At 37.5% G+C, this 13287-nt stretch overlaps 1 protein-coding gene across 1 annotated transcript in view; it reads right to left on the bottom strand.

The window, feature by feature from the left end:
• Positions 1–13287, bottom strand: part of psmd1 (proteasome 26S subunit, non-ATPase 1) — a 99272-nt gene that overhangs the window by 77032 nt on the left and 8953 nt on the right. Inside the window, exons 8-14 of the mRNA XM_051693699.1 lie at positions 5185–5245; positions 4965–5093; positions 4700–4788; positions 4531–4609; positions 4260–4433; positions 4068–4179; positions 3734–3930 (exon numbers count right to left, since the gene is read on the bottom strand). Of these exons, the coding sequence (XP_051549659.1) occupies positions 3734–3930; positions 4068–4179; positions 4260–4433; positions 4531–4609; positions 4700–4788; positions 4965–5093; positions 5185–5245 (841 nt within the window). The remainder of the gene's footprint in view (positions 1–3733; positions 3931–4067; positions 4180–4259; positions 4434–4530; positions 4610–4699; positions 4789–4964; positions 5094–5184; positions 5246–13287) is intronic.

Genomic DNA, 13287 nt, shown 5'->3' with positions numbered 1-13287 from the left:
TTTTGGTAAGTGTTGTGATCTGAGAATTGAAAAGCCTTCTAATTTATGTTTTCTCATATTTTCCTTGTGAGTGCCATTTAGAATGTGGGGGCTGTTTGTTTTAAACTAGTTTCATCACTGAGACATTTGGAGTTTTGCAACAGACAATTCTTTACCGCATTCAAACGGGTTTTGCGATCCCTGCCACACATCTCACTGGTTCACAAGCACATTTAAAATAGTCTGTTGAGACCAGTCTGCAAATAAATGCATCTGTCCTGTGCTTGCGCACCTCTTTCCATTCTACTGTGTTTATAACTGATCCTGCTCTGTGCTCGTGCTGCTCTGTCCATTGAGCCATGTTGATAAATGGTCCGGGTAGCGCCGTTTCATTTTGCTTTTGAAGCAAGAAAAATGCGCTCCAAAACATACAGTTAAGATGACAGCGGAAGGCTCATTAATATTCACGAGGAAAACGCTAACTGATTGGTCAGTGAAACACTGCGATCCCCTGCCATCCTACATTATAGAAATTAGCTCATGGGCCACATAAAATTAAGCGAGTTTGACATATGCATTTTATGTGGAGACGAAAGTGTAAGTGTATTTGTGTGTGTTTGTGGTGGGGTCTCTTTCACAGTGTAGAAAGCGGACAGCTGACTGGGGCTGGCAAGCGTTACGTTGCGTCAAGAATATTAAATGACCCTTGTGAAATTTAATAGTGGCGCTCATAATGCATATAGAGGAAACACTGAATCATTAAAAGGACTCAAGCGCAAGCATGCAGTGTATACCTGATTTGTCTTCTCTCTCTGCATGGCAGACAACATGTTTAACCTTGTGCGACCCCGCGGCCTCTTGCGAGGACTCTTTTGGATTCACTATATGCAACGCAGAATTTAAATGAATAAAAAACCGACTGAATACTGTTCACAAGACTCTAGACTGTCATGTAAAGGGTTAACTTCTGCCACACAGTCACGTGACACAAAAGCATGCTGCCGATTTCCTTGAAGCGCTCATACGGACGCAGTGCCAACTAAAGTGCCTCTGGTAAGAAATCCCTTCAAATTTTTTCACTGAAACCTGTTTGGTTGTCACAAGGAGAGTCTCTAGTTTTGTTTGACATGCCGCAAGAAAAGATCTGCTCATTTTTGAAGTACTCAGATGAGTGTTGTTGAGCGGTTTTCTGACACGTTTGTTATTTTGAATAACTTTTTACAGTAACAAATCTGAGGGTCATTTCGCTTCATTTTAATCTAATTTTTGTTATATTTTTGTTTGTTAACACTGTACTATAAGGTGATATTCATTAACATTTGAAAATGCATTCATATATATTTACTCTATATTTTCACATTGAGAATAAATGTATTCTTCCAAAAACTGAAAAAAAAATGGAGGTAGGGTGCATTTGAAATAAGGTGCATTTCAAACTGTTCTGAGACCAGTGCAGACAGACAGCACGCTGGAGGTTAAGTCATTCACTAAATAGGGAGCACGGGAGCATCCTATAGCTTTCCTATGCAACTATGTGCATTGACTCCTAAAATCCGACCAAAAGTTTAGTTTCAGGATGCAGATGATGTTTGAACCACTCAACATGTTTGGCAGACATGGGACAATGATAATCAGTACATAGATTAAGAATTTTAGAATTAAATATTTTAACATGATTGGCAGTGATTGGATGATGCTGGACATTACTTTTAATCAGAATTATGTATTCATCATTCTAGAAAATCAGCTGTAATGTCTATAACGTCTCAAAAACATAAATAGCCAACACTCCTGGACACAAACTATATGATGAAAAACAAAACAAAAAACAGACTTAGTCCTGCTGTCCACATGAGGACATCAAATATATATATTTCATTTTTATTTATTTTTTTGCTTGTTTATTAGGTGCTACTAGTTACAAATAAAAAATGAAATGGAAAATGCACACAGAAGTCACGCGTGGGTCTCAGGAGGATAATAAATAATATGTACTAAAATCTCTATGTTCACATATTTTGATGAACTCGTTTTTAATGCCACAATAATTTAATAAATACCTCTGAATCCACGAACTGCATCGCTTTTGTTTATTTATGAAATGTATAATTATTTCCTCTCAATATACTAGCACTTGGCTGTGTCACAGACACATTAACACAGAACTATAAATGCAAGCCACTGCGTTAGCAACTACGCTGAAGCACAGAAGTATAAATCAGCCTTACAGGTAGGTAATACCAGCAGAAACAATGGTTTTGATCGGAGTTAAGCCCCGTTCACACCTCCAGCGAAATTGTGCGAGAAAGCGACAAAATCCCATTTATTTTCAATGAGAGCACAGCGACATCAGGCGACACGAGCTGCTGCGGCCATTGGGGACAGAGATCGCCATGGAGAGCAAATGTCAAAGACAGAAAATGATGAGCGTCATTTGCAAGCACCAGAGTGAAGACAGCGAAGCTCACGTCATCTGTATCCTGGCAGACTGGAGACGAGTGCAGGCAAGATGGGGAATTTTCAGCATCGTGAGGGATTTTTATTGTTCTATATCTGTATTTGTCTGTAACCACATGCATGGATATAATAAAACAATGATGCAGGGAAAAGCATGTCAGAAATGGTCTGCATTCCAGGTGAGTTTGATTCATTCATTCATGATAGATTGATTGCCTTTAACCATTTTAAACAGAAATATTTTCAGAAACATCCAAAATAGCCAGAAAGAAAAAAAAAGTTAAATATTTTTTTAATTAAGCAAACATATATAGCTCTATTGATGTACTTTTTATTATAAATAATTAAATACTTCATAAATTTTATATTACCAAATAAATTATATCTCTATTGACAAATTAAATAAAAATAGAAAAATATTTTTAAATTGGTAAATTAATAGTTAAAAAGCAATAAATTAGCATTGTTTACCATCTTTAAACAGTCATTTTCATGAAGTGACAAATCACCAAAATATTATTTGTATTAAATTGTTTTTAAAAGGCAAATAGGTATTTAATGAGTTAAAAAAAAATTAAAAAATGAGGGCAGGACTCAGCCAAAAACATTTCAGAGGCAGAACAAGTAAAAAAAAAAAAAAATTATATATATATATATATATATATATATATATATATATAGATATATAGATATAGATATATTTATTTATTTTAACTTGCTTTTTATTTTATTTTGATTAAAGATCACAAAGACCAGGTTTCAAAATGTGGGGGCAAAAGCCCTTTAAATGAATTCCTCCAATTGTAATCTGATATTTTTCTAATATTCTATTGCATAAGATGTAATTATTCAGATTGAGTATTTATGTTAATAAACTGATTCAATTGAAGTATTTGACAAAAAAGGATGTGTGGCAGGGAGGATGTGTGGCAGGGAGGAGGGCGGGGCCGGGTCATGATGCTGCACACCCGGCCCCTAATCAGGCACTTGATTAGCCTGATTAGGGGCCGGGTGGCAGCATTCCAGGATGTTACACTTTTTTATTTTTTTCCTTCATGTTTTTTTTTTTTTCATCATCATGATGGTAAAAAATGCCCCTTAATATCTTTAAAGAAAAAGCACATTTCTGACACTGAAGAAGACAAAAAAAATATTTTTTTATGGAATAACATTCACCGTTGGATCGTTCATAATAAGACTAATGTATTAAAAAAGTGAATGAAGTACATTTTGTGGAGCTCTGTACAACAGAAATAGTTGCCAAACCATTTCATCTTTACTGTAATTCTGTGCTCACCTTATCTCTGCAAAGACTGTCAATTAGAGCATCTGCCTCCTCCATTCTGCCATACATCACCATAGCGATGCCGACTGCCAGTCCACGCAAAATCTTCTCATGCTGGGTCTCCTGAGCATAGCCTACCATGTCCTCTATTGCCTGGGCCGACTTCGAGCCCAACATCACCAGTCCAAGAGCAAGACCAGCCGCCTCTCCTGTGATAACACAACATAATCGTGAGCTTCATTAAAACTCTACTTGAATTAACAAAATGCATCCATTTATAAAGTATATGAGTGCTAAAAATGAAAGGGGCCAAGTAAAGCAAGCAAAACAATAAGGCATCACATGCCTGTTACTGCATCATCTTGGTAAAGGTTTGATTTGAGCAGATCGTAGACGTCTTGGCGGGCAGTGCCCAAAGCCGCTAACCCGAGACCCAGAGCACCACCATGACGAACAATCTGCAAAGAAAGTATCCAGACAATTAGGAAAAAGGAATACCTTTGGTATCTACTTTATTTGAATATAATCATGTACGTACATCATTACTAGCATTCTTGAGCTGGCTCAGAAGGTAGTCGATGATATCCCCCCCATGATTGGCATGGATCAGTCCGAGGGCATACAGCCCACCCCCCTCCTGATAAGCTGATCCAGGTGAGGTGTCTTTGGGCAGGTAAGTGGCCATTAACTGTAGTGCTTCCTTTTCATGACCCTGGACACAAAGGCAAATAGGTTTTAATAGTAAATATAAAGATGACAACATTAAATCGATTATATTTACAGAGGCGGCACATTACAATAATATTAACCTTATGAATGACGCCAAGACTAGCTGTTGCTGTGAATTTGGCCCAGTTAGTTGCTCTTGCAAGCCACTCCAAATTCTCTCTGGAAAATAAAAAGCAGACAATCAGGATGGTTTTCTTAATGTTGAATATCAAGATGCCTATTTTTAGGCAATGCAAAAGTGTGTTTTACCGGAGAAACTGGTCACTTGTTGTTCCTGTGTGCATGAATGAGTTCGCTATGACCGTCGCTGTGTGACACACTGAATTCCGCACCGCGTCCTGAAATGTGTTGAGGATTAAACAAATTAATAAACCACAATGGTTTATTAATGGTTGGTTTTTGGAGCAGAGTATGTCAACATCTGACCATCCTAATGTCAGTTGAATTCATGTTACATTCACATCAGCTGAAATCAGTGATGATTTGGGTGCTAAATCAGTCAGGAGTGCTGTACCTTTGTGTTTTTCAGGATCATTAGGTCTGTGTTGTTGTTTCGAATGAGGAACTGAAGATGCAGCTCAATGGCCATTTCACCACTCAGTATTTTGATCATTTTGTAGTTCTGGTCCTTTGGCTCGTCCTTCTGTTTAAAAACATAAAACATTTATAAATACACAAACATTTAAAGGAAGCACATAATTTGATGTGTTCAAAGATTAAAAGTGCTGCATTACCACATCTGCAGTCTTTCCAGCAGGTGAGCTGCCAGCTTTGTCTTCTGTCTCCATGGCATCACTGAAACAAGTATATAGCAACAAATAACCATTCATAAGATGATGCTGATGGAAATTTTAACAATAAAAACAGTACATTGAAACCCTTTGTAAAGGTAAATTAAAGCAATAACAGGGCTCCAGACTAAAAAACTACTGTGACTAAGGAGCCATTGGCTCCTAAACTGGAACATTAAGGAGCAAAATGGCTGTTTTTAGTCACCAAATCACAGAAATGCTCGATTTAGATTGCTGTTCAGAAACAAGACAGAAAGCCAAAGGAAAACTGCTGATAATAAACCATTAATCTGAGGTTTAATATTAGGGATGCACCAATACCACTTTTTCTCTTCCGATCCGATATCGGAAATCTCATTATCGGCCGATACCGATCCCAAGCCGATACCAGTGTAGTTTTTTTGCATAATCAGTTAAGAATATCTTAACATTATTGTGTGGAACTAATTGGGAGTACTCTTTAATATGTAAAGAAACACAAACCTCTAACTACACATTATTTCAATATAAATGTATAGCTTATTAAAAAACACTTTATTATTAACTAGTATACTGGATAATGTAGCAGCAAAATTAATTTTATTATTATTATTTTTTTTTCAAATTTTTCAACTTGCATCTGGACTTTAAAGGATTCAGATCTCTTTTTTGTTCAATTTAGACATCAGTCCACTTTTCATTCACACAGTTATTTTTTGGAACCCATTCAACTTAAATATTGTTATAAATTGAAAACAAATACTAATGATGACAATAATAATAAAAATAATACATTTATAATATTATTATTATTATTATTGATTTTTAATTTTAAATACAACAGTATTTAACTATATTTAAATCATGCACTTTTTAAACCCTCATGCTTTTATTTTGACATTCTAAACTCTCCAGGAAGTTCAGTATGTGTCTGTTTGTAGGCAAGTTCACAGTAGTTTAATTCGCTTCTTATTCAAATTCTGGTAAAATGCACATCCGGTGTCTTTCTAAATGCATATTATCAGTGAACAGAACTATTGAGCATCTACATCTGAGATGTTGTTCGTGAGTAGCACTCAAATGTTGCGCATTGCTGTGAAGGCTAAAAATAGCCGCGAGTGTGTGTGTAAACAAAGCAGCGCCATTCACTAACGCACTGGCGCTGCGCATACTATATATTTACTTATCAAACAGCCTTTTGTGATTCACAGAGCTATCGCACATCTTCAAGTGGCTTTGAATAAAATGCACGAGTCATATGAACTGCTTTAATGGCGTTTTTATGGTTCTTTTATGTCATTTTTGGAGCTTGACAGTAACGAACATGACTAACACACAGTATCGGATTTGGATCGGGCTCGTCGGACCGATACCCAATCCGTCTAAAAGCTTCAGTATCGGAGCCGATACCGATCCAGGTATTTGATCAGTGCATCCCTATTTAATATACAGTATATAAAGTTAAGATGATAAGTTTGGATTCCCCTTTTGTCTCAAATGTTCACACCCCTTTCATAATTTATAAAAATTTAAGAGAAAATATCTTTTTATTTAGTACTGTCCTTCAGAGTCTACATTACAGATATTTACATAAAGTATACTATGCATATAGTTTTGTGTTGACTTCTTGAGCATCAATGAATATTTGCACCTTGTGTAATAGTTGTGTACAAGTCCCTCAATTGTCCAGTGTCAAAAGCTCGATCTCATATGTGACAGATCTGGACTCTATAAACCGCAAACAAAAACGTGTCCACAGGTCACATCTCTGATGCTTTCTGCCCTTCAATCATTTTGCACATTCTCATAGTATTGTGGTTGCAGCAAATTATTGAGGCATAATGCCATTTTTATGCCATGTTGTTTATAAAAGTTCCCAGCTGAGGGCACTATTTTCCTGCTGTTGTTTTTGATAACTGCTTCTGTTTGGTGTCGATCTCACTAAAATTTATTTGGTAACTTTTGTGTGCAGGGTTTTGGAAAAAGGGGGTGTGGCTAATCCAACAGCTCACCTTGTGAAAATTCCAGAACGGCTCAGATCGCTTACAGCACCTTTAAGGGTGTGACTCTCACAAAAAACAATAATAAAATATAGCTGCAAGCAGGTCCATTTCCACCCGGTGGCTTTCGGAAAACAATGCAAGGTGGACACATGCATTTGGCATCTGACATTATTCTAAACAATTCTGAAGCAATTTGGGTAAGAGGACTATTTCAAAGTCTGTTGTAAGTGCCACACTTCCTGCTGCCAGTTGGTGGTGTTATGACCGTGACCCACAATAGCCACATCCATGTGATTAGCCCCCAAGAAAAAACATACAACTCAATTTTGATCTAAATCACAATGTATGCAGAAGATATGAGACACTTCCTGTTTCCCTATTTTTGCCATTCATTTAGTGCATCGCAATGGCAACACCATTCAATATTTAAAAATCTGTTCACAATTTAGCATCTTCGATGTCTTGGCATAATGTTGTCTAAATGTGGTGACAGTCTCATGAATCACCTAGGAGGAGTATTTAAAAGTTCAGAGAAACAATCTATCAATCGATTTTTAATTGTTAATTTAAAAAAAAAATTGCTAACTGATTAATTTAATTTTTGCAATAATTTTATTATTTATTGACAAAATATATAGATCTAAATATTATATTGTAATGAAGTCATTTACCATTTTTATTTATCCTTAAAATGGCCTTAAATTAAATTAACAAATATAATTCAAGGCATTAGGCGTTAAGATAGTCTAAGTAGATTGTAATATGAGCACAGAAGTAATTTAGGCTTGTAATTTTTTTTTATTGTTTCAATTTCTTTTACTGTTGCATTTTTTTCTCTGTTCACTGTCAAAATAAATGAAGTACATTAACTTTGAGTCTGCATTCGTTATTCATATGCACAACTGTTTAAATAGCCACTAAATTAATGCTGGGCAAATGAGGACATAAATTAGTTTAGAATACTGCATGTCCGCCCATAGAATAATTATTAAAAGCAATTACCGGACACCATGCGAGGAGCAGACGTGTGAGCGATGAGCTCTGCGCACTTTGCTAGTTTTTTTTTTATTATTTTCATGTTATAATCCAGTGAGATTCAATACACCCAGTTACATATTTGTTCTTTGAGGTAAACATGGCAAATCTCGGGCTTTGGAGACATTAAAAGACATTTACGTGCTCAAGATGAAACCTCTGACGGGCCTGCTGACCGGGGACTCGATTTGGATGGCGCGGCGGGAGAAGAAATCCAGCACCAACTGTCCAACATGTCTGTGATGCTGACAAAGGTTGTTGCTGATTTGGAGGATCTCGCTGTAATATGATCGATCAATTAAGGCGATGGAAACAAAATTGTCTTGATTTGGTTACAAGAGTGGCAGATGTTGAGAAACGGATCGATTATCTGGAGTTATCGGAAAGGGAATTATCCGCTAATCCACTCGCGACCAAAATAGACGTGGAAAATATTTTGGAAAAACTGGAAGATCTTGAAAATAGGAGCCGAAGAAATAACATACGGATTGTTGGAATTCCTGAGCATGAAGGCAGAGATATGGTGAAATTCCTAGACGAGCTCTTCCCAAGTCTGCTCGACATAACAGGCCATAAGCTGGAAATCGAGTGAGCTCACAGAGTCCCTGCTCACAGATCAGCTGAGGGAAACAGGCCCCAGGAAACAGGATTTTTTAGATCATCCAATAAAGATGTCGTGTTGCGCGAGACAAGGAACAAAGGAAAGCTTTCTTGGAAGAATCACAATATTTTCTTGTTCCTGGATTTTGCGAATTCGACAAGAGAGAAATGCGATCGATTCAAGGAGTGTAAGAAACACTCGCATCAACGGAAGATTGCTTTTGCACTGATGTTTCCGGACAAACTGAGAATAGATATGAAGGATGGCCGCAAAGTATTTACATGTCCCAAACAAGCACTGTCCTTCATAAATACATTGGATTGAGTAAGCCATTTGGTGTTTCTCATGTGAGTGGATTGACTTGCTGAACATACACTCGATTGTCTGAGGAAACTGGGCGGCATTTTTGTTTCTGTTTGTGTTGGTTCCGCCTAGAGGCTGGAGTTTGTTTTGTGGAATAATACTTCCAGACCTGCCAACCTTGGAAAATGTTTTGAGTACCATCAGTGCGACGGGACACGGGGTTTCCATTTTGTTTAATAACTAAATCAGCGTATACAGGCACACATCCTGAAACAGGCAAAATGAAAAATGTAGCCTATTCAATTAAAAAATATCTAGAAATGTAGGCCTTCCTAGATAGCTACATTATTACCTGAAGCTCCTTGATGGCTAATGTCAAAATCGTAATTGCAAAATGTGCAAAATGCATGGTTTAGCAGTTTTGACGGGCGGAGGCACGGCCATTGCTCCTGATACTTTGTGAGGAACTACTGTGGGGCATGGACTCGTTTCTTTTTAGGTCTGCTGCTCTCTCTCTCCCTGTCAGTGTCCTCATCTGATGTCATGTTTTTTTAGCTGCAAGGCACGCAGGCACACACACACAAACACCTCTCTGTAACTTTCTAGGTAACATTATTTCTGTTGCACATACACTTACTTTTTCCCATCCTGTCATAATCTGCTTTAATAATAATTATGAATGCGAATAAAAAGTCACGTTTAACAATTTGTGACACATGGTCACTGAGCATATAACTTTACATTACTTTGCCAACTTAAATGCCTGGTGAACAAGCAAGCTAGCTTGCAAATTATGTAGCGTTAGGATAACGTTATTAATGTTAAATATTTTCCAAAGGTTAGCAGGTCTGCACTCAGTCACACACACCTTTGTGCTATTCCTGTTAAGGCAGTATTTTAGAGTAAACACTGGTCATAATCTAACCAAAACTAGGACAATACTCATATTTACTGTATGTCTGTCTTTAATTTCTTCATTCTGCCAAAAACAAACAAACAAACAAAAAAAAAAAAAAAAAACACTTACTACAGTACAGTACATGGGAAAACCATGGTAAATTTTCATAAGTGCTGATTTATAAACGATCCTCATTACAAATCAGGGGAAATGTTTGCGCATCTTGCTGTCAAGTGCACATTATAAGTGGCACAAACTCACACCAAATGATTTTGTGTGGAGCAGCAGTGAAATGAGGCACTCTGAGATGGAAAAACACAGCGTGTGTGAGCACAGACCACGCGCCTGAACAATTCTGGAACTCTTCACTCTGGAACACACGGCACATCAAAATATTTATTTAAATCACAGCACTTTCATAATCACAAAGCCATATAACGATTTCAATTTTATTTAGATTTATTGTTCAGCATTACAGCATTTTATAATTTGCATGGCTGAATGATGTCTTCCTCTTATCTGAGTGACCATGAATGACGGAGTATTTTAAGTTAATCCATGCGATCACGCCCGCATGATCGTCAACTCCAGAGGATTAAGTTAACTCAATTCAATATTTCAACTTTCCACATCCACCCCAACCCGTTTACCTTACGGAGTTAGAAGTACCGTGACTACTGTACTGTCCTCGCTTAAGAAATCAGTAAGATGGCGGGAGTGGAAGGGGGATCGAGCAAGATTTTGTGTTGCAGTCTCTTTTAATGATGGGCGCATTTGTCAATCATCCCCGCATGCTATATGGGGAATGAACCCAGCGCTATGATTGGTCAAATTCTTCTTCTTTTGCTGTTGCTTGATTTGAGTACTGTGCGTGCATAGAGGCGTCACCAGGTTTTTGCGTAGAGTGACAAATCGTACCAGCGTACTTTGAGGTCAAAATGCGTACCCGCTACGCAAAATGTGTACAGGTTGGCAGGTCTGTACTTCTCCTTCAAGAAACTTTTGCATTGACGGAGGATCGCCTTTGCACTGGGGTTCCCTGCCAGATTGAGAGTGGATGCTGGGGATGGCTGCAAAATATCTACATGCCCACACAAAGAATGTCTTTTATTTAGTTGATGGACTGAGTAAGTCATGGTGTATTTTTTAATGCGGCCTCCAAGTGAATTTGACTCTTGACCATCCGAGGAACCAGGACGCCTGTTTTGTTTCTTTTTGTGCTGGTTCCGCCTAGCAGCTGGAGTTTTTTTTTGTGGAATAACACTGCTTCGGGACAGTTGTGGATGAATCTGTTCGTTCATTGTGCTTATGCCTCCTGTTGGCTGGAGTTTGTTTTGTGGAGTACTTTTTGTGGGATATTGGAATGATTACATCATCTGCTGCACTCATAAACAATCAGCTCACTGAACACTTGTTTGTCTGTCCAAGGAAACTGAACGGCTTTATATTGGTTGGAATTTGTTTTGTGGAGGATCACACCTTCGAGACAGTTCTGTGAATGAATCTACACATTCTTTGTGTTTATTCTGCCTATTGGCTGGGTTTGTTTTACAAAGTATTTTCTGTTATGTAATTTTGCCTTACAAAATGTGTAAGTTCTGGGTTTGATTGTTGCACTAATGGGGAATGTGGTCTGTATAATCTTGTTTCTGACACACAATTTATTTTGTCTATTATATCAAAATGTCAGATGATATGAGTGGGTTATCTTTCTCCACATGGAATGTGAATGGGTTGGGGCATCCCATAAAAAGAAGGAAGGTTCTTTCTTTTCTTAAGTGTAAGAAATGTGATATAGTGTTTCTTCAAGAAACACATCTTTCCCCACAGGAAGCTGAAAAAATTGGGAAGATATGGGGTGGGCATGTTTTCTTTAGTGCTGGCTCAAGTAAGAGTAGGGGAGTCATTACATTGATAAGTAAACATCTACAATTCAAATCTCTCAAACAGATTAAAGATAAATTAGGGAGAATCATTATTGTTTTAGCAGACATTCTGGTTCTGGTTCTGGCTAATATTTACATGCCTAACATTGATGATCAGGGCTTTTTTATAGATCTTGAAGGGATGTTGCAAGCTGATGGCACCCATCATGATATAATATTGGGAGGAGACTTTAATCTTTTGAAGGACTCAGTCCTTGATCATATTGAAGCAAAAGTGTGTAAGCCCCCTAGATCAACATTGACGCTTCACAGGATGTGTAAAAATCTTGGTCTTGCAGATATCTGGCGACTTTTGAACCCATCTAGTAGGGACTATACATTTTTTTTCCATCAGTCCATAAGATTTATTCTAGAATAGATTTTTATTTTATTTTTTATATCTAAGTCCCTCATTTCATCTGTTGTTGATTGCTCAATTGGAAACATCTTAGTCTCAGATCACACCCTGGTGAATTTAGAGATGTTGCCACATATGTAGAAAAAGAAATCATATAGTTGGCGCTTTAATGTATCCCTGTTGCAAAATCCTGATTTCCAACAAATGTTAAAGACTGAAATCAATGTTTATATGGAGACCAACTGGTCCTCAGTATCTTCTGTGGGCATGGCTTGGGAGGCACTTAAGGCGGTTCTTAGGGGTCGGATCATACAGTATGCCTCATTTACCAAAAAAAATCCAAAGCTGAAGCGCCGAATGTCGTCTGATGGCCTCAGAGAATTGACCCGATTGAAATACAGATATAATACTATTTTGTTGCGGAAAGTGGAGTTTTGGCTATTCAGGGCAATACGGTCATACTTTGAGTCGGGGGACAAAGCAGGGAAGCTTTTGGCTAGATATATAAAGCAGAGAGAGTATTTTTCTACAATTCCCTCAATGAAATCTGCTGGTGGTGAAATTTTTCACCTCGGCCATTGATATTAATAATGCCTTTAAAGAGCACCTATTATGGTTTTTCAAATATTACCTTTCATGTAGTGTGTTATATATCTGTTTGTGAATGTAAAAAAGTCTGCAAAGTTTAAAAAATCAAAGTGCACGACAAACGGAGTTATTGACTCTCAAAAGAAAGAACAGATTCTGAACACCTTTAACGAGTCATTAGTAATTCCAGACTTACTTCCTGTACTATCCTACGTAATTTGGTAACAAAAAACCCGCCTCTGGTCTGTATATGTGTACAGCCACTGCACACTGTTAGCCTGTTAGCTGTTAGCCTCTGCTAACCGGCTAACTCACGTTATTGTCAAACTACATATAAACTTACCACTTACCACTAC

The sequence above is a fragment of the Myxocyprinus asiaticus genome, chromosome 49 (genome assembly GCF_019703515.2).
Source record: "Myxocyprinus asiaticus isolate MX2 ecotype Aquarium Trade chromosome 49, UBuf_Myxa_2, whole genome shotgun sequence".
Taxonomy (NCBI): Eukaryota; Metazoa; Chordata; class Actinopteri; order Cypriniformes; family Catostomidae; genus Myxocyprinus; species Myxocyprinus asiaticus.
This window is presented reverse-complemented; position numbering and strand designations above follow the sequence as displayed.